The sequence below is a fragment of the Orcinus orca genome, chromosome 18 (genome assembly GCF_937001465.1).
Source record: "Orcinus orca chromosome 18, mOrcOrc1.1, whole genome shotgun sequence".
In the NCBI taxonomy this organism is placed as follows: Eukaryota; Metazoa; Chordata; class Mammalia; order Artiodactyla; family Delphinidae; genus Orcinus; species Orcinus orca.
Window position 1 is genome coordinate 13,125,202 of NC_064576.1, and position 22,537 is coordinate 13,147,738.

The window sequence follows — 22,537 nt, forward strand, 5'->3', positions numbered from 1 at the left end:
ATGTTACTCTAATTGCTGATGCATAAAAAATAGGAAAGAAAATAGATCGAAATAATGTCAGAGTTCGGCTCTATAATTTATGGACATTTCAATGCCTTGTATTTCCCAAATTATCTAAGATCATATAATACTTTATAATCATAAAAAACAAGTTGTTTATAAAATAAAGAAATAATTATGCTGAATTAGACTCCATTAATTTGCAAATATATATTTGATAGGAAAAGTGATCTCTGAGAGTGAAACAGTACTATATTGCGAGCAGATTTTCAATAATATTTTTGACATTTTTTTCAGTCTTATTTTCAATGCTATTTTCAAGGTGAATGAGAGAAAGAAGTAAATGTTGAGTATTCCTCAGTCCTACTCTAACTTGTGTGAGGATTTTCTTGGAAAAGTCCCCCATATGTCTCCGTGTGTGTGTGTGTGTGTGTGTGTGTGTGTGTGTGTGTGTGTGTGTATTTAACTTCTGCTGTCTTTTGGAGTCTTTCGTAAGACGACTCCAATTGCATTAAAGTCAAGTTCCCTTTGCGTATGATTCTCACTAGATAGAGGAACGTGGTCGAATGACATTTTTCTGAGGTTCCAAATCTCACTAACCCACAAGCAAGGAAGGAATCCGCAGTTCCCACTTTCACAGAACAAAAAGAAAATGATAAATTGTTTCAATCAAGGGATTTTTGAATGAACGAACTTCTCTCCTAGAAGTTAATTTTGTTTCTTTGCTTGTATTATAGGAGCTAGTCATTAAAAACAATCTGCAAACCATGCACACTGAAACTGTGGAGAGACCCATATTAGATTTCATTGTTGCTTGTGTTTTCTTCCTCTCTGTCTCTCTCTCTCTGCCTTTCCTCCCTTCCTCTTTCCTCCTTTCTGTTACCTTGAATTCCAAACTCCTTTCCTCTAATTCCTGTTGTTTTCTTCCATCACTCTTAAATCTTTTCCCCCTCATCATCTCCAGGTTGTTTTCTGCATTTCACAGTGAATTTCCTTGTGCCGGGTGGGCAGTGACCAAGGAGACTCACTGAGAACCATGGTTTTAGAAGCTCATGTGTTTGAGAGCCTGTGAAATCCTGCCTGGCCTCAGAGATTTGAAATTGCTTCAATCTATATTTTCTCTGTCTTTTATGCTTTTAAAGTTTCACATCCAATATGCTTTTAAAGTTTCACATTTTTATCCAAAGCATGGATTCTGAGAATTTGACAAAGCTGATCCCCTGTCTGCAATTTCCATAAATCCCTTAAAGTATTTAACCCGCTCTCCTCCTTTTGTAAAAAATGTCTAACAAAATCACAGGGGAAAACAGTCGTTCTCGACATCACAACAGTTTAATACATTAACTTGTTCATTAAATTGTGCTTCACATCAATGGGAATCCTCAGTTCTACAAACTATCATCTTTAAACAGCAATAAAGGTTGATAATGTCACAATACAATCTCTGAGTACCCAAGTTCATACATATTATGGCACAGAAACAAAAAGAAATATCTCTTAGGAGAAATCATTTACTATCTATTGGATAACTATCTTTACGTCTAAAATGGGGCACCAGATAAAAGTCCAGATGCTTCTTTCCAGATGCTTTTTCATTTTGGATACGTTAAATGAAAAATAATGCAAGCAAAACCCAGAAAGTACTTCTGGGGAGGGAGGTGGGGAGAAGGAAGGAAAAGAAAAGATGGCCACATGATAAAAAATAAAAATGACAAGTTGGTGGAAGACAAATGTGACAGTGACTAAATCATACACATTCTGCTCCCTCAGAGAGTTTTCCCCAGCAAGAACTGAAGCTTTTCAGCACTGACATCTGGCCCTTTGATGAATTCCCACAGTGCAACAGAACGTGTAACCCACAGAGGTTCCACTTAATGTGCCAAAGGATGACAGTTGCAGTCTCGTCCATAAACGACTCAGAACACAGGCTCAAGAAACATCTGTGCTTCTGTGTTCTCAGATCCATAGTTTTGTTAGATGACCTCGAGTCCTGGCTTGGAAGTTCAGGGGCTTTTGTCTTGCAGATGTTGCTGGTGTTCATAGCGAGGCCAGTCCTCAGGAAATCTCAGCACCTCTCCAGGGCAGGTTGGTTCTGTAGATGTGTTGTGAAGATGGGTCCATGTGCATTCTGGCTACAAAACACACAGGTCTCAGAACCCGCCCACTTGCCCAGAAGGGCTAATTCAAAGTTTTATGGAGTTCGTTCAGATGCGTCCAGCTGAATGTGGTGAGGGAAAGCAGGCTTACATCCAGTAGCGATGGAGGGAGGGGGTTAGAAGAAAAGCCGGAAGTGCTTTGGAGAAAGAACCGTCGCATGCTTCCCAGAGGTGGCACTATTGGGTAGAGTCGTCAGACTCAGCCAGCCCCAATACCCACCTGCAGGCTTTCAGCTGGAGCTCTGCTGACCGGTGGACGTATAGTAACTATGGAAAAGAAAAGCCTTAGAGACACAGCTGTGATCAGATCACAGCGCTCTGCCTAAGTCTGCCCCAGCTTTCTCTTTGCTCCAACTCCAATTCAGTCCCTAAAACCATCGCAATGCTCTGGTCCTGTCTCACGAGCCTCATGCCTTTTCCTGCTGTTTTCAGTGGCCCAAAGAATCAGTCCACATGGCTCCAGACTGCCCTTGACCCTGAGGATAGAAACTACATTAAGTTACTTTTCTGTGTTTCCGTATTCCCTGGCACTTACTTAATTCCTCATCTTTCCACCTTTGAAAGACCTGCCCCCTTTTAGAAGGCCTACTTTCCTCCACAGTTACCCCTACTCTCCCAAACCCCACCTCTGCATGATCCCATCCTACGGGCGCTGCTTCTCAGCTAGAGGTCAGGGTTGGAGAGGAATCAGATGAAACCTCTGTGCGAAGATGTTAGCTCATGACGACTTAAAGCATTTCCTTTCCTGGGCAAATGTGCAAAGGGACTCATTTAACACCAAATAAAATCAAGAACCCAAACAGTATGTTGCTGATAAAATTCCACGGACCTGGGGAAGAAGTAGAGAAGAAGGGAGATTTTTTGAGCAGGAGTTCTATTGATCTCCCATGAAGCTTCTCTATTCAGGCTGCAGGTGCTTGAGTGGTCGTGCTTCGAGATCTCCCTGCAACACTGTCCATCTCTTGGACATTTCACTCCTAATAAGAGGGTCTCTCCCTGGAGGCAGGGGGTTGAGAGCCAACTCTACCCCCCTCCTTAGCACTTTCTAAGTCGCTGCAGCTCCGTGAGAAGGTCAGAGAAGATATAAATCAATAAAGATTTAGATTTCATATTCTTGCTATTCTCGATCCCAATACTGATGATGAGCATGAAGTAGTAGAAAATATGAAGTCAGAAGACTGGGGCTCTGAGCACCTGTCTTGTTAGTAAGCCAGACGCTTTAGGAAATCGTTCATCATCCCTGAATCTCCACGTCAAACTGTTGAATGGGATTAATGAATAGAGGTCCTATTTTACATGCAAGAATGTAGTAAAGATCAAATGAGATACTAGATGTAGAAACGTTTTGAAAAGCATTAAATACTATACAAAGTTACAAATTTCAATCTTAGCCTTTGCAAAATAGATGACATTGAAAAGCACTTGAAATATTTTTCAATTTCCTTTTGTGTCAGAGACTGATAGTTTTGATCAGTATTAATTTTCACATTGTTTCTTTAATAACAGAACCCTTATATGTATCAAGGCACATCGCAACCAATAATGATGACATTTCCTGGCCTTGTTTGCAGCTAGATGTATCTAATGGCTAGGTTCTAGCCAACGAGATGTGACTGGAACTGATATGTACAACTTCTCTCCACTTCCTCTCGGCTGTCTTAAATAAAATTGAGATGGCAGGAACTGCAGTAGCCATGTCGGACCTTGAGCTGGAAGCTGCACATTAGTATGAAAGAGCAACGAGAGGGCCTGGGATTCTGGTAAGATCACACACGAGACCAGTTTGTCTTTAAAGCAAGCAATTGCTTCAATCTTTTGAAGTCACTATTATTTTGAGTTTCTCTGTTAAAGCAGCCAAGTAGGAATCCTACTTAATGGCCTTGTATTTATTTTTTAATGATCTTTGCTCACCTCCTTGCTAGGTCTATCTGGTAGATCTTCTCCCCCATATTCATATGACCTCCAGTCAGACTTTTGAACAACTCCTTATATTTCAAACCCTTGATCAAACCATTTCTGACACAGTTACCTCCTTTAGAGGATAAGGAACAGATTTTTATAATTTTTAATAACATACGTGATAACCTTAACTGTTGCCTAACACTGATTGCTAATGTTAGCAATTATTAGAAAGAGCATTCAAATAATTCTCAGGGCAGGTTTTCTCTATTTGTCAGAAGTAGGTTGCCAAAAAGTTAAAAGGAGACAGAATATATAGTATGTACCTCAGACCTTAATAATGATTTAAACACACACACACACAGACATCTTATCCCAGTGTGGTTACTGCAGTTGCCATTGCCAGAGGAGGAAAGGAAGGTCTATCTGGGAATTGTAGGAGCTGGTAGGACACGGAACTTAGGGATGATTGATTGATTGCCTCTTCTTGGCTTTTAACACTAATGTATCTGGAATTGCTTTGGTTTGGGGTCTTAAGGCTGCTGGCTTCCCATGGTTAGGCCCAGAGGCCTCCTGCTGACTGACATCCCTTCCCTGAGCTGAGCATCACTTGGCATGTAGGTGTGCAGCTGACTTTCAGAGAACAAACTGCATCCCCACCTCTTCATTTCTATCAACATAGGACCCCAGGGAGAGGATGAGTGTGCTGCTTTAGAATGAAATGATACGAGGGAGGAAGCTCGTGTCTGTCTTTTTAATTTGCTCAGCACTGGCCTCGGGCCAATACAAAGAGATGGTTTCTCCTCTGAACATCCTGATATCGGGTCTCCAGTGGAGCCCCATACATCACACCTTCAGCAGCAAGGCCGAGGAAAGCCTTTTGATATAAATCCCGAGGTGCCTGAGGAACAGTGTGAAGTTAGCAGAGGCAGCCGCCAAGTCTCAGCTATGCATGAATTCCCTGCCAAAAATGGAAAGTGAGTTTAAAGGAAACATCTAAACGCTTTCTAACTTGTTTTGATTTTCCACATGACAAAACACTGGATTGTTACTGTGCACGTGTGTATGCATGTGTGTGTATTCGTGTGTCTGTTTCACAGTGACAGAACGGTAATGTGCAGCCCTGCCATTCTAAGCAGCATTAGATCCTAGCATCGAAATGGGAAGACAGAGAAAAGGCTGCTCATGGATCCCAGCTGCAGTCCTCCTTCCCCCACTACCTTAGGAACAAGGCATCAGGAAGGGAAACGCTAATACTCTGTGAGCCTCATCTCCACCAACTAACAAGCGATAGTTACTCGGCCCCTTTAACTCACCCCATCTACGGCTCAAAAAGTACAATTGCCTATGACGTCATCAGTGTCTCAGCTCCTTGACAGGTCAGTGATTTGGAAGGGGCCGGACTCACCCAAGGCGACATGGCTCTGGGTCCCTGCTGGCTTGGTGCTGTCAGACCCACATGGGTTAGAGACAGACCCTTCTGGGCAAGAACAGGTGGCTTCTAGCATGATTGGCAGGAAGCTTTTATCCCATATGGAAAACATGATGGAGAAAAAAAAGAGCTTGCCCTTTGCAGTCTGCCAGACGTAGCTCACAACCCTTGAGGAAGCTATTTATTGTCTGTGGTCTCACTTTCCTCACCTAATTGGGACTAATACGATCTACCTTCTTGTGACTAGATCTGAGGTATAAAAAGGGTCTGCCAAAGTTTCTGGCACAAGGGAGGCCCCAGGGATGCCTTTTCCCCCAAGACAGATGAAGCCAAGGGTCGTGTAAGAAGTACCTAAGCCTCTTCTCCAGATCTCTCTTTGATGGAGGTACTGGGCTCCCCTCTGTGCAGGCGAGCACTCCGCGAATGCTTGTGAGTTGATTAACTCTCAACCCCAGAGAGAGTATTCTGGAGGCTGAGACGAGGCTTATGTAAAGCTGGCTTAAACATCAAACATGTTAGATATCAATGAAATAGGCTTTTCAATCTCATTTAGGGGTTTCACTCATTTTGCCTTCGGCTCCTTGAAGGGATTGATCAGATCAATCTGTTCTGAAACTTTCTGCTCACTCTGATCTCCTACTAAATGCTGGGCAAGGATTTTCTATTCCCTCTGCCATAGGTCTCCCCTTATTACTCGAAAATTTTGTGTTATTGTAGTTGCGATTGGGAAAAGGTGAGAGTAAGAAGCGCTTAAGCAATGCAGCACATTTTCCGGTCCTGTTGTAGCCACACTCTCACAACAGAGATCATGTGAGGAGAAAGTGTTATCAGGCCAGAGATATTCGAGCTATCGGGAAGTAGAGTCTTTCTAAACTCCTGGGATAACCACTCCACTGTGTTCCATGTCTCATGGCCTAAATCAGTTATTTTTAAGTTTAGTGATCTTGACTATATTTTGTATACATGCTAGCTGAGTTCCTATTCTTCAGGCCACATTCTTTTTAAACGTCTTTTCCTCTGTGACAGCAGTGTTTCAAACGTGGTGGTCCTGTACCAAAGAAGATGACTGCTCCACAGAGGTCAAACTCTGAAAGAGTCCTTAGAAAACTAAGGCTCTGTAGCCAGATTGGAAATGCTAGACATGTAGTTATCCTCCTGCTTTCCCTGCCTCCGTTAATTTATCATTCATTCCTTACGCTGAAAATAAAAATTGGTAAATGGTGATCTCCGTAGGCATTCGTTAATAAGCACGTTTTCTCCCGAATGCCCCTACCAATGTTCATTTCTCTGAGGCATGCCTGTCCTGAATCTACTAGCCTTTCCTTAAAAGATGGGGAAGGAAGCATGGCTCAGGGCTAAGATGCAGGGGATGTGAGTCTCCAGTGATGGTCAGTAGCAGGGTAATCTTGTTGAAAAACAACCGTAACAACAAAACATGTTTACACTACTTATGATTTAACCCACATTCAAATAGAGTCCAAAGATGACAGCCAAGTGCCAAGAGAGAGTTGGCGTTAAACCTCATCTAAAGGCTGAAAAAGCCTTCTCTTCCTCTCTCTTTAAACAGCAGTATTTCCATTAAAGAGGCAGTATGAACAGATCAGTTTCAGCAGAACATCCAAGCCATAATTTGGCTTTTCACGTGTGCCTTGGTGGGTTCCAGTTGCCCAAACTATAACCTATGCCGCCGTCGCCGCAAAAATAAAAGATCCCAAGGGCTCTTTCCTTTTTGGTGCTTCTCCCCTTGACCTTCTAAAGCGGTCTATTATTGGATGCATTCCTACCCTACTTAATATCACAGACTGAAAAATGTCAGGAGAAAAAGAAGAAGACGGATCATCTCCAGCTGGATAAAGGTGAAGACAAAGAGGAAGCAGGGGCCCCAGTCAAGCCACCTACAGCCAGCCAGACGTCCTCAGCATGGTCCCACATTCTCCAAGGTAGGGCAGTGCCCCGGTTAATGCTCCCCCTCCCGTGGAGAGGAGGGGAGGGCAGCGGGTCACCATCTCACCACCTGGCTGTTGTAGTCCTCCGTGACTGCCCCCTCTGGGTTCCCGTCCTGTCTGGGCCACCGGCGGCCCCTGTGCTCCCGCTGCAGCCTCCGCTCCCCGCGCCTCTTTTGCCGGTCCCTCTGGCGCTCCAGCTGCTTGGTACGGTGGTAGCGCTGCTGGAAGAGATCCTTCGCGTACGCGTACAGCTGCACGTCCAAGAAGTTGAGCTCCTCGATGCGCTGGCGGGCACCCTCGTTGATCTCCACGTTGGAAGCCCGCGTGACGTTGAACTGCGTGAAGGGGGAGATGAACTTGAGGTTGAATGTCCTCTCAAAGAGAAATTGCGTCTTCCGCTGGAACTCCGTGAGCCCGAAGAAAGCCATGTTCTTCAGGTTGCTCTTGGCGCTCTGCAGCAGGATGGCGTTCCTCTCGCTCTCGTTCATGAAAGTCAAGTTGTAGCAGCCCACCAGGCTGAGGTCGGCCAGCATGCGCACCTGGCGGTTGTTAGCCAGGTTGTAGGTGCAATCCATGAATTCCCGTAGGCTGACCCCAGACCAGTCGTCCCCGGGGTAGCAGGTAGGCAGCTCATCGGGGGTGGGGCTCCTCCCATCGCACACGTGGAGGGAGGTTTTCCACGTGGCCCCTCTCTGGACGTGTTTCCACTCGCTCAGGTACCGGGACACCGGATCCCGCAACATGGTGATGTAATAGAAATTCCTGGAAGAGATTAGACGAAGAGCGTCAGTCCGCCGTAACTATAACCCTGGGACCCCGCGCCTCTGTAGCGTCTGTATCAGCATTGACTCAATGGGTTTTTCTGCCAGATGGTCACGTGAGAATATCTGCCTGGATTTGCAGCTGTCGGGCCATGTTCCCCTATGTGCGTGTTTCTATGATACAAACACGCATGAATCGGTTTTCAGTACTATTTGCTGGGTTTTTTCTTTCTGCTCCAGGGTGGGGAGGGGCGGGGTTGGGAGAATCGATCAGCAATAATTCATTCAGCAATCATTCACTGTTCAATCTCTACCAGCAATAACAATACCTTACATTAAGAGAACACGCCACGTTTATTGAGCGTTTTCACCCATCTGATATTTTATTTGATCCTTAAAAGGAACTTTGGTAGTAGACACGGGGGACTATTTGATAGGGAAACAGTGCAAGGGGGTTAGGATGATTTCCCCAAAGTCATGTGACTAGAAAGAGCAAAGCTGGAAGCCAAGTCTCCTTAATCTTTCCTGTTCACAGGGGTGTTCTGGGTTAAGAGGTGGGTGGGGTAGGGGAAGGATGTGTTGTATGTAGAGACTAATATTTACCGAGCAGTTACTGTGTGCTAGAAACTGGGCTGGGTACTTTATGGATACTGGCACAGATCACCTTCAACAGAACTTTGTAAAATGGGTTTTATCATGACTTTTTTTAAAAAAAGCTGAGAACACAGAGACTGAGAAAGGTGAAAAATACAGCCCAAGATCCTAGAGCAAATTAATACTTGATGCAATAAAATTTAGGCCTATTTGATTTCAAAGTTTCTGTGCTTTCCTGGGCACCATATTGATATCTTAAAAACAAAAATGTAACTAATATTTATTGAATGCCTACGAATTGTCAGGTGTGGTGGTTATTATAATCACGGGTCTCGTCTCATCTAATGGCATCTATTGGAACATTGAGAAGAGATACATTTTATAAATGGCTAGCTTCAGAATGATCAGGTAAAGATTAGGGCACCCCTGGCTCAAAAGGGCAAGAGAGGTGTGAAGAGGCCAGAAGAGATGTGGAAAAGTCGACAGATAAAGACACAGCAGTATACATGTGTTAGCATACGGTATTTGTTTTTCTCTTTCTGACTTACTTCACTCTGTATGACAGACTCTAGGTCCATCCACCTCACTACAAATGACTCAATTTCGTTTCTTTTTATGGCTGAGTACTATTCCATTGTACATACGTGCCACATTTTCTTTATCCATTTGTCTGTCAACGGACACTTAGGTTGCTTCCATGTCCTGGCTATTGTAAATAGAGCTGCAATGAACATTGTGGTACATGACTCTTTTTGAATTATAGTTTTCTCAGGGTATATGCCCAGTAGTGGGATTGCTGGGCCATATGGTAGTTCTATTTTTAGTTTTTTAAGGAACCTCCATACTGTTCTCCATAGTGGCTGTATCAATTTAAATTCCCACCAACAGTGCAGGAATGTTCCCTTTTCTCCACACCCTCTCCAGCATTTATTGTTTGTAGATTTTTTGATAATGGCCATTCTGACTGATGTGAGGTGATACCTCATTATGCTAACACATATATATGGAATCTAAAAAAAAAAAAAAAAGGTTCTGAAGAACCTAGGGGCAGGACAGGAATAAAGATGCAGACGTAGAGAATGGACTTGAGGACACGGGGAGGGGGAAGGGTAAGCTGGGACGAAGTGAGAGAGTGGCATGGACATATATACACTACCAAACGTAAAATAGATAGCTAGTGGGAAGCAGCCGCATAGCACAGGGAGATCAGCTCAGTGCTTTGTGAGCACCTAGAGGGGTGGGATAGGGAGGGTGGGAGGGAGGGAGACGCAAGAGGGAGGGGATATGGGGATACATGTATACGTATAGCTGATTCACTTTGTTATACAGCAGAAACTAACACAACAATGTAAAGCAATTATACTCCAATAAAGATGTTTTTTTTAAAAAAAAGACACAGCAGTAGGCGTTAGAGGAAAGCAAACACTGATTCCAAGTAAGGAAAATCTTTCTCGTCATTTGAGCAGCCGCCAATGGAATGGGCTGCCCACCCCACCTTCATCACCAGGGGTGACACTCAGGGTGCCCCTGGGCAGACGAAAACTGTGCCACCAGGGAAGCCCCAGACAGATTTTTGAATGCTCAAATAAGATCACAGATGGGGGGGCTGCCCTGGTGGTGCAGTGGTTGAGAGTCCGCCTGCCGATGCAGGGGATGCGGGTTCGTGCCCCGGTCCGGGAAGATCCCACATACCGCGGAGCGGCTGGTCCCGTGAGCCATGGCCGCTGAGCCTGCACATCTGGAGCGTGTGCTCCGCAACGGGAGAGGCCACAACAGTGAGAGGCCCGCGTACGGCAGGGAAAACAAAAAAGATCACAGATGGGAAATCCGTAAGTTCCCTTGTTAATTGGACAAAACGGAAAACACAAAAGAGGATTTAAACAAGAAAGATGATGACTATCGATCGATAAGACTCAACCCCATTTATGTGTCTCAAATTTAGACATAATCCAGATTTTTAAAATAATCATAAGAGCTGGAGGATTTTAGGGCTGGGAATTACAACAGTTTGTGACATAAAGGGTTAACTGGAACTTGCTGCTGGAACCTGAGAGGCTTTGGTTTCACTTGGGAAAATTAACTGGCCATACAGTTCCCTGTGCTTTCTTTGCATCGGACTCCACATGGTCTCAAAGCTAACTGAAACTAGCTTACACTTTAAAATGATCTTGGTTTCAAATTTAACTTTATTCAAGGTAACACTGCATTTAACAAAGACTAGCTAAGTTGTAGAGTGATGTTTACATGAGTAAAATAAGCCCCAAATGTCTGCAAGTTCTACTAGCCAAATAGGACAGAGGTCCATTTGTAACGAAAACAAACTCTGACATCAAGACACAAAAATGGACTAGGGCAACATTCATATTGATGAAGTACAAGGTTGTCCCATCTCATGGTTCTGGAACCAAGTGCCTCATAGCATTTGGGTATTGCTTTAGTCAGACATATTCTCATGTATGTTTTATTTGTTTGTCTCAATCTTGCAAAGCAGTCAAAATAGAAAGCTAGAATAATAGTAAAAAGAAACAAGGGTTGAAGAACACCTAATTATTGAAGAAGAAAACACAATTTGATTCATTAAAAGCATTTTTTCTCATCTCTATTTTTTTCTCTACTTTCATTTGCTCCTCTACTATCAGACAGAAAACTGCAAAAGTCATTGATGAAATGATGTCTACCTCCAGGCCACACGCCCAACCTTCATTGTGTACAAGCTTCAGTCCAGTTTCATGACTCTCTTCCCTGCTCCCTAACAACGGAAACTCATTTTCTTCTGCTCCCGTAACTCCCAATTTAGTTTCTAAGAAAATTCTTCTTTTTTTTTTTTAGAAAATACAAAATATTTTATTAAAAATTTTTTTATTTTACATTGGGTTATAGTTGATTAACAGTGTTGTGTTAGTTTCAGGTATACGGCAAAGTGATCAGTTATACATATACCTGTGTCTATTCTTTTTCAAATTCTTTTCCCATTTAGGTAATTACAGAATATTGAACAGAGTTCCCTCTGCTATACAGTCCTTGTTGATTATCTGTTTTGAATACAGCAGTGTGTACATGTCAATCCCAAACTTCCAATCTATCCCAAACTAAGGAAAATTCTTAAAATACTCTGAAATCTGCAACTTTCCTTTTCAAACGTTAATTGTTCAACAGCACAATGGAGGGTAAAACAGAGAAGACCAGAGAAGAAGGAGAAGCAGCTCCCAAGCAAAGGCCATGTGGCCACATACAGAGGCTCTCATCAACACCCGTCCCTTTTTTTCTTTTTTTTTTTTTTTGCGGTACGCGGGCGTCTCACCGCTGCGGCCCCTCCCGCCATGGAGCACAGGCTCCGGACGCGCAGGCCCAGCGGCCATGGCTCACGGGCCCAGCCGCTCTGCGGCATGTGGGATCCTCCCAGACCCGGGCACGAACCCGTGTCCCCTGCATCAGCAGGCGGACTCCCAACCACTGCACCACCAGGGAAGCCCAACACCCGTCCCTTTTAACTCAACCTCCTAAGCTGAGGCAGAGTCTCATCTGTTCCAACACTTGTCCTGGCAGTTAAACTTTCCCCAGATTTTGGAAACATTAATAAGCAAACTATTATTTCCTCCTTTTATCCATCCATTCACTCACCTGGTAATTCTCCAAACATTGATTGAGCCCCTGGTATTTGCCACACACTGGGGCTAGGCAGTGGGGACCCCGAGATCACTAAGACATTGTCCTCGAGGAGATCTCAGGCACCCAGTGATTCTGGTAAAGTGGGAGAAATGCTAACCAACAAGTTAAGGGACTGTTCTGCGTGGACCTGAACGATCCCAAAGACTTTTTCTGTCTCAGGGACAGCGTGCTGACAGCACATCTTCCATTTGCCACCTGCTTCATTGAGAGTTTGGGCGAATTCATTTACGAATGTCTGAAACACAATTACAACTCTTTAGAATTGTTATTCTTGTGGCCTCAGGGTAATGATGGCAAAGCCCTGTGTACTCAGGGGCATTAGGGGACGGGGCACCTTGGGTAGTTCAATGATTATTTTGTTTTGTTTTGTTTTGTTTTGTTTTCGGTACGCGGGCCTCCCACCGCTGCGGCCTCTCCCGCCGCGGAGCACAGGCTCCAGACGCACAGGCTCAGCGGCCATGGCTCACGGGCCCAGCCGCTCCGCGGCACGTAGGATCCTCCCGTACCGGGGCACGAACCCGTGTGCCCTGCATCGGCAGGCGGACTCTCAACCACTGTGCCACCAGGGAAGCCCAGTTCCATAATTATTTTAACTGATGATTATCACAGGGACCATCATGGCTTACAAAAGCACAAATACACGGAACACACACTTTTCAGTCTCTTGCTCTGCAGTAAGGTAATCCTATTAAAAAATTCTAAACACAGCACAAGGACATGACTGCCTTCCCTCAGTCTTTGCCTTTTCCTTCACTCATCTGCATCCTGCTCGTCTGTCCTGGCCCAGCTCAAGCCTCATTTCCATCTCCTCTGACCTTTCTGGCCTCGAGGATTTACTGCATCACTTACTGTGCTTTTAACGTGCGTATGAAAATCTTGGTCACATCTACCCTTTAAGTTCCTCTTTGACCACTGGACCTTAGGCCTGGTGTCCCATGACACCTCCACAAATCCTGCTCTCTGCAGGCATTCAATAAACGATGCTGTGGAAAAGAAGTGACCTTCGTACAAGATAAGTGTATTTTAATGACTAAGGTTAATATTGCCTTTGATAAATAGACCCTTCTTTTCTCCCCTAAAAAGTAATCTGACATTATTTTTGAATGTCCAAAACGTGTGAAAAGAATAAAAATGCATATAATCTTCTAATACATCCATCATTCGATTGTGTTGGTTGATAGGCAGAGAGAGAGAGAGAGAGAGAGAGAGGGAGACAGAGAGACAGTCAATACAGACTTTGCGTAAAAAGCAGAATATTTCATACACCAGATAATTAATAGAAATGAGTTTTTTTAATGTTAAACTTAGTAGTTTTCTTCCCCTCTGCTTCAAGAACCTGTATTTCCACAAGCAGTTTATTGTATAATCGCTCATTTCTTTAATTAGCAAGTCATTTAATTAACTCATGCTTATTGAGGGTTTGTTGTATGTAAGGATCTGCTCTAGGAAATGTGGAGAATAAAAAAAAATAGAACATACTCAAGTATTGTAGGTGTAAAAGTGGTAGATTAGAAAAAGAGGCATGGATTAGCAAGTCATGGAGGTAAGCAGTAGACAAAGAATATTTAAGAGAATATTTCAGAAGGTACAGAGAGCAGAGTGGCCTAATGAGACCAGGAAGTTCATGTTGTGCATTTCACTGACGGTTTGGTCAATAAATGACTGAATGAAAAGAGGGACATAAGCTAGAACAGGAGGCTGAGGCCCAATTGTCATGGGCTCTACATGCACCTGTGAATTGCTAAAATAGGAAAAGTGTTGATTTAGGAAGACGCACGGAGCAACAGAGTTTGGGATGGATAAAAGGAGGCAGAGACCAGGACAGACATTGGACAGCCATGGTGAGAGGCCAGCAGGGAAGAACCCAGAACCATGGGTACTGATGAGAAAGAATCAGAACTGAAGAACTATCACACACCCAACCTTCACCATTTGTTCCTCTTCCTCAGCTTCCTCTAAACTACCTTTTCCTCCTCTGTATTCCCTTCTTCCTTCTATCTAATCCTTCCCTTTCAATTCTGTGATGTAAAACAGGCAGTGCTGGTATGCGCATCATAGAAGCCCCTGGAGTCACTGTGCCTGTGGTGATTAAAAGATATTCACTTCCATGAGGCTATGACATGCCTGTCCAGTGAGAACATATTTGAAGGAAGCTACAAGATGCCAGGTTCACAAGGAGAGTTAATAAGTATATTCCTTCCACCACCAGCTTACCTCTTGTAAAATCAAGTAACACAGTTAACATCTCCACAATCCACAGTTCGAAGCCTTCCTAAAAACCAGTTGAACTAGAAACTCCTCCCATCAGCCTCCTTTGATGTCCTCAGCAGAAGGGATCCTCTCCCTCATCCCCACCTGCTGAAACATGTGCCGCTCATGCTTTTATCTTCATTCCGGGACCAGTGAATATCTTATCCCTTGAACTGGCTTTATGTCTTACTCATCCTTCAGCCTCCAGAGCATATGATACATCACCTTGTACATCATGGACGTTCAGTTGTCCAATGTTCATGGAATTAAAAACTAGATACATTTTATCAGCCACTGTTTTAGGAATTCTCATGGTCATTGTCCCCGGGAAACTTCTGTTGGTGCCTTAGCCAACAGAATTAGCCCAGGCTAATGATTTCCCTTAGCCTAGACCTTGTGAAATGTATAGGAAATAAGCTTTCCTCCTTCCTCTTGCCCTGCAGACTTTGAGATGAGTTTTCCCTACATATGATCAAGTTTTGCCAAAGTTCAGCGTCTCACAAAAGAACACCACGAGTGACTGTAAGGTGGCCTTGGGGGCATCTGAAGGAGCTCTTTGGTCCTCACCAGGGAGTAGGCACAGACAACCAGTCCATCTTAAACACAAGCTGATGTGCGCATTTTCAAAAAGTGAAACTTAGCTCTCCCTCCACCCTGCTGTATTGTGTGCAGGAGTCATTTTCCAAATTCTCAGAATGGAATTAATTTCTCGACTCTCTTTAGAGCTGCACACTCGTTATGGGCTGCCCATTCTTCATTATCTCAGTAGAGTCTTAGCTGCACTATTCCGTATCTGATAGGGGGAATCACGGCACTTAGAGCTTGGCAATCAGACTGCCCTTTGACAGAGCGATGAAAGGGCCTTTTATTCGAGCCTTGAAAACAAATTAAGGAATTTAAGAATGATGTTCTAAGCAAATGGGAAATTGGGGACGATGATTGTTAAGTGTTGTAATAAAGAACTTTCGGGGGCTGACAATGGTGTGTGTCAGAGCAATTGGTCCCAAGGATGTCGGGCATTGTGATGAGAAAATGGAAACATTCACATGTTCTTATCTTACTTCATCCAGAAACCCTGCATCCCCTACCAAGCTGCCGTTGTCACCTCCTCCCCGACAGTGACTGACTTACAAAGCAGCCAGACCCTTTTGACTAAGGCATGTTTTATCTTACTTATTACCCAGAGATCTTGACACTTTTCAGTTGGTAAGATATTGGGGAGAGGAAAGCCCATTGTGCTTCCCTCAGGAGGGGAGGGGCTCTGCATCCTTTTTCTTCCCTGTGTACCTGGTAACATTAAAGGGAGAATACTTTGGTTGTAGCTGGTCTTTTTTTTTAAATCATTAATCCCCACCCCCAAACCCCAGTGACAATTAATGCAACACACTGTCATTATGGAAAGTATGAGCAATGCAGAACCGTAAAAAAAGAAGAAGATGAACATTACTTATAATTACTTCACTTGGATATAACCACAGTTAAATATCTATTTCTTTCTTTTACAGATTTGAGATCATACTGTACATTATATTTTTAACATGTATTTTAAACTTAAAAATACAAGGGGGATATATTTTCCATTTTATTTAATGTTCTTCCTTAAGAGCATACTATTCCAATTATGGATGTCCCGGAATTTATGTGACCCATCTCCCAGTTTTGGACAATTTAGCTGATTCTGTTTGCAGTGGGGGCTACTATAAACAATAATCTGATGAATCATCCTAAACCATAAGTATTTGTGCAGTGACTAAATTGCTAGGAACAGAATTTCTGAGCCGAGAGAATTGCCCTCATTTCATCATTACAATGCCGAAATATAGCCGACCACGGTCAGCATAGGTGAAGACAGGGCCCTTCCATGAGGTCTGACATCTTCGGGTGCCAGGAAACAGTCTACTTGAAAGTCAAGGGAAGGTCATGAAACAGACTCCTGGCTCTCCCTCCTCCCAGCTGGACCAGGAAGATGCCCTGTTCAGATCAGGAGCCTAAGATGGACATTCCAGGACAGCCAGGCGGGGTTTGTGACATGGTGGTGAGGAAACATACTTCCTGAACAATTTATTTTACACTTAATGAGTAGCTGGAATATCAAATTAGAGGCTAAACATTTGTGGAATCAAATCCCACTCATCAACACTGCAGCTATATTAAAGCCGACATCTAGATCAGAAAGAGGGAAGTGCATCACCTGATTATGTTCAGGGCCGGTCCTCACAGAAACAGCCTCTTGAGATGGAGCTTTTCTGCAAGTCTAGGTATCAGCTAACTTTAATAATGGGAAGCTGCACATGTTACTAAACCAACCACACAAAAGCAAGAAATAGAGGTTTCCGGACGATACTGGTCATTTCTCCACGAGGATCAGTCCACCCCCCAAATTCCCCAGAGGAAGAAGTAGTATTTATCAATAAGATAACATTTTAAATCTTGTCACATTGCTTCTTAATATTGACACAAATCCTAGGGGCCTCAGACTCACAGAAATGCCATGATTTTCGTTGTCATGTTTGCTTTCCGTTTCCCCCAAGTGGCTGCTACAAGAATAAATTTCAGGAAATGCATGTTCCAGGGACGTGTTTCTGCTAGCTTGCTGAGCACAGTTCCTCCCAGTACAGTTTCAAATGTGCCAGGGAGGGTCCTGCTCTCATGCATTATTCAGGGACTTCTGTGATTATTTGGTTCAGAGGCGCCCTGCTTTGCGTTGCCGCGCTGGGACTTGGGCACGAGGACGTTTCCAGGCGCTCTGCTCTGCAAAGCTGTGGTTTATGCATGCGGGCATCCACCTGAAGCCTGGAGCCGCCCCAGAGTGAGATAAGGCCTAATTCAATCTCACTCACAGCTCTACTCCCAGCCAGGCAAAGCAGAACACCAGATAGTACACTCAGATTGTGTTATTAGGCCGCGCGTGTTCAGTCGTGCTCGCTCTTTAGCTAATTTCTCAGGCGCTGCTTTTCGGGAATGTGAGAATTACAGGGTAGGAGCGAGGAGGTGTCTTCCTTGCCATTGTTTTGTAGCAGCCAAGTTGGAAAGGAAAAGTAGTCAATCAGGACATTCAAGGACAAGGCACATGTTTTGACATTTAGGTTTATATCTGGCAGCTTTGATACAGGTGTTCCTAAAACATCACAAAACTGAAAAATAAAACTTCTGTGTCCAGATTTTGCCATATTCTGCCATGAGAGATTCTTTTGGGTTAGGATTTTCCTAGATTCTGCTGTCAGGACTGGGCAATCATTTTAGTATATTCAACAAAATACTTGAGAGATTCCCCACCTGATTCCATCCCTTGCCAGTTCTCAAAGAAAGAGTGCCTTGAAGGTCATCCCCCAAGCAATGATTAAAAGCAAGCTAACTTAAAATACGGAAAGTTCCGTGTGAAAGAAAAATGGATATTAATAGCAATAATAATAATGGCTAACATTTATTGAGTACCTACTGTGTCCAAGTACAGTTCTAAATGCTTTAGGTATTAAAACAAAAATGGAAATTTTTATTGAATTTTTAAATTCAGTGTATCTATTGAAAGAAAAATTGGTACTAATAGCAATAATAATAATGGCTAACATTTACTGAGTGCATACTATGTCCAAGTACAGTTCTAAGGACTTCCACTAATCAATTTGGTCATCAAAATAACCCTTTGAGTTACACAGGCTTTTAGATGATATCTGAAATTTCACAAAGTGATGAGAGTTCCCACAGTCTCTTCCATCATCTTGTAAGTGGCAGGCTGTCTTAGAGATACTTTGCGACTTACTGCTGCAGGGGTCCAGGCTTTGGTTGAAGTCAGAGCTCTGGAAGCAAAATAAGCAACTCGGAGTGAGGGATTTGTGTTTGCCTGTGGGTCGCTGGGAGCGAGGCAGCACATGGCAGGGGCTGGGGAGGCAGGCGTACCTGTCCCCTCTCAGGGTCAGAGGCTCTCTTAGATGCTTAGAACTTGGCAAAAGTCCTAAACACAGTTCTCCTGAGCTCCCTCACAACTACATAACAAATTCACACTTGAGGGAAGGGTGTTAGAGACAAGTGGGAATTACTGCAGTTCCATGCGTTTTTAACACTCCCAGGTAACCTGGAAGCCCAAAGCTGCAGTCGCATCAGGACAGTAAAGGGTATCAGGACAGTAAAGGGTGGTTAGAAGTAGCGATGCAAGGGAATCCAGATACAGCCAAACCTCACGCAACGCCATCATTCTGTTCCTGGTTTTAAAATAGGTCTTTTTAAACACAATGCTACAAAGACTCAGAACTGTGTCCCAGAAAGGTTACTGGATCCTGAAGTTGGCTGTTCTGATGCCTTTATTCAGGAAGAGAAGATTCGAGGAAAATGCAAGGCAAGCTCTACCATTCGAATGGAGCATGAACACAAAATTTCAGACATGTTGGGAGCATCACCTAAGGCGCTGTGGAAGGAAAATAGGTTTAAAGTTAGAAAGATCTGGTTTCTATGTCAGGTCCATCTCATGTTTGGGGTGAGTTGGTTAGCTTATATGACCTCTGGGGGCCTTAGTTTCCTCATCTAAATAGCCAGGGTATAAATGCTTACTTCATAGGGTTGTGGGACTTAATGACTAAACTAATGACCATAAAGGGTCCAGCAGTAGCTGAGAAGCAGACAGTATAGTGCACACCCTCCACTTCAAAAATTTCCCTTTCTCGGGCTTCCCTGGTGGCGCAGTGGTTGAGAGTCCGCCTGCCGATGCAGGGGACGAGGGTTCGTGCCCCGGTCCGGGAAGATCCCACGTGCTGCAGAGCGGCTGGGCCCGTGAGCCATGGCCACTGAGCTTGCGCGTCCGGAGCCTGTGCTACGCAACGGGAGAGGCCACAACAGTGAGAGGCCTGCGTACCGCCAAAAAAAAAAAAAAAAAATGTCCCTTTCTCCATGAATGTCAGAGCCTCAGAAACTACCCAATACAGTGAAATTTTAAATATTAAACAAGCTGTGTTAATAATTAAAAAAAACAGCTGATAGCGCTTTTCTATTTGTATAACATACTTATGGTTTTCAAAACACTTTCCTCATCCATTATTTCACTTGGTTCTCAGTACAAAATCATATCAGAGGCAGAATTTACAGATGAAGGAACTGGTGCTCACAGATATGCAAGGATGTTCCTGAGGTCAAACAACTAGTGAAGCTGAGACTTTTCTGTTTCTTCTTCAGCTACTAGACTAGCTTATTTGTTTATCTAAAAATATCTGTTGATTATGTATTTGACACCAAACACTATGTTAGATGCCCGGGGTATAACGGTACACAAGACACAGCCTGATCGCAAGAGCTGACTGTGGAGTCGTCTTATTTTGCCCTAATGTAGTTAAGAGTTAGAAAGAAAACATGTCATGAGCTCATTATTCTACATTTGGGGTTTCACTAGTTTGTACATTAGCTCATTTTCTCCTTGAAACCCACTGAAAAGGGGGACCCAGAAGAAATAGCCAGAAATGCCAAGGCATGGATACACCCTCAGGTAGCATTTAAAGTTGTGGAAGATAATCATTCTGAAATAATAAGCTTGTGTTTCTACAGAGGCAGTGCCGCGCACTTCAATCTGGAGGCACTAATACCTGGTGGTCTGCCCTTTTGTGGTACCACAGCCATTGGTGATCATCCGTTAGAGGACTGCAAATGGTGACAGTCATAGCATCCTTTCTTCTTCAGTTATCAGCTGCCACGCTTCTATGAAGACAAACTTCCCCATCAACTATCTGATACTCCAAGGCAGATGAATGTTTGACTCATTCTATGTACTGGTTTTCAAAATAACACTTTGCTTTCCTAGAATCCTCCAAAGGCGTTTTTGTCGAGGTTTGTTTGTTTGTTTGTTTTAATATCATTACGAGCTCATGCATCTAAACATATAGAATGAGTTTCAATACATTGCAGTCATTATTCAATACATTCAATACATTATCCCTACTGATGTTCAAATTATCTAATTTTGGGCCAGTAGGAGCTTATTTAGATGGAACCTTGGTCCTTTTGATGCAATCCTTATAGATTTATGCATATTCTTCTTATTATTATTTTTTCTTTTGTGGTACGCGGGCCTCTCACTGTTGTGGCCTCTCCTGTTGCGGAGCACAGGCTCTGGACGCGCAGGCTCAGCAGCCATGGCTCATGGGTCCAGCCGCTCTGCGGCATGTGGGATCTTCCCTGACCGGGGCACGATCCCGTGTCCCCTGCATCAGCAGGCAGACTCTCAACCGCTGCACCACCAGGGAAGCCCGATTTATGCATATTCTTAAAGGATCTTGCCCAAAAGATCAAGAAAGATGGTGTTAGAGCTTGAAATTTTCTTCAGTTCCTGAAGAATAAAGTGATTCCTTGGCCAGTGTTACCTGCACACCACAGTCTTCTTTTTCACTCCTACAAAGCCACGTAACTGCAGTTTGTGCTAATTATACCTGTGCATCAAAGGGGAAATAGACTAGACACCATCTTTAACTTTCATAGGTTCTATCGAGGCCCAAACACCAGAGGTTTTCCCTTTCATTTTTCCTTTTCTTTTTCTTCTTAAGCTCACATGCATGACATTTTCCTTGGTGGTAGGAATAAAAGGCAGGGCTAGTGATTCATCTGTGACCAGATGCCAATGCCACTCCACAAACTAATCTAGGAGAAACCAAATTATGCTGGAAGTAACTCGGAGCCCTAATCAGGTTCTCTCCAAAATCCACTTATTCACAATAAGAGCCCGAGCTCCTTCCAGAAGCCCAGCTTACCACATGGACACTCAATGACATCTTTCAGCTGCAGTGGGTTCCGAAGTACAGCTGTAATTCTGCCTAATTAATAATGCAATGACAGAAATTTAGAAAAATATATGCACCATAGTTTAAATCTCCCAGAAAAGAAAATCAATCGGTTCTGTCTCAACTTTGCCTTGGGTGTTCCCTTCGCCAATTCAAGTGTGGAGCACAGTGACCTGAAGTTGCAAATATTTTTCTTGAGGCGTGATTGAAGCATCAGAGAAATAATAGCTTTCAGTATTCACAGAGATTTTAAAACACTCAAACAAGGATACTTATTTTCCCACTTTCCTCTGCTATATGTAAATCAGAGATAATAAGCTTTAAGATGTTCAAAATAATGCAGCTTGGGGCTGTGCTAGAGATGGCATCTACCTTTGGGCGATCAATACCTGGATTAAAACTAAAGAGGAGGGGCTTCCCTGGTGGCGCAGTGGTTGAGAGTCCGCCTGCTGATGCAGGGGACACGGGTTCGTGCCCCCCGGTCCGGGAAGATCCCACCTGCCGCGGAGCGGCTGGGCCCGTGAGCCATGGCCGCTGAGCCTGCGCGTCCGGAGCCTGTGCTCCGCAACGGGAGAGGCCACAACAGTGAGAGGCCCGCGTACCGCAAAGAAAATAAAATAAAATAAAGAGGAGGCGTCCCTTAAGAAATGGAATAACGCAACTGCAATTCCCTTGTTTTGTGAACTTTCCCAAACATATCCCCTCTGCATTTATTATTTCTCTTGGTGATAAGAATCTAAGTTTAATAATCATAAAAGAGAAGTAGCCTGTCCTTTTAAAATTGACACCAGCTACCATCTCTGAGTCCTCCATTGAAATGATGTGGAATATGCTGATGTTAATCTAAAATTTAAAAAATTCAAAACCCTAAAGCAAGCAAACAAATGTAACCAAGAAGAAAGGGGAAAAAATGAACAAAAACGGCAACAAAAAACCAGCTCAAAGCTTCTTTTCATCTGTTTTCAGGTTAGGTTTATGCTAGCCACAAGGGGGACCTCAAATCTTTCCAAACACAAGGTAAGTGCAAGAGCTGTTTTCCTAGTAATTAATTTCCACCAATCAATATTACCTATTA

General features: G+C 43.6%; 1 protein-coding gene across 2 annotated transcripts in view; it reads right to left on the reverse strand.

The window, feature by feature from the left end:
- Nucleotides 1–1,313: 1,313 nt before the first annotated feature.
- Nucleotides 1,314–22,537, reverse strand: part of HS6ST3 (heparan sulfate 6-O-sulfotransferase 3) — a 647,173-nt gene continuing 625,949 nt past the window's right edge. The window contains exons 2-3 of one of the 2 annotated variants that reach the window (XR_007473134.1): nt 5,464–8,195; nt 1,314–2,632 (exon numbers count right to left, since the gene is read on the reverse strand). Coding sequence is in view for 1 of the 2 variants with exons in the window: in XM_004273650.4 (XP_004273698.2) it covers nt 7,487–8,195 (709 nt within the window). In the remaining variant the exon portion in view is untranslated. Of the gene's footprint in view, nt 8,196–22,537 lie in introns of both variants that reach the window. The other variant, XM_004273650.4, reaches the window with a different exon arrangement.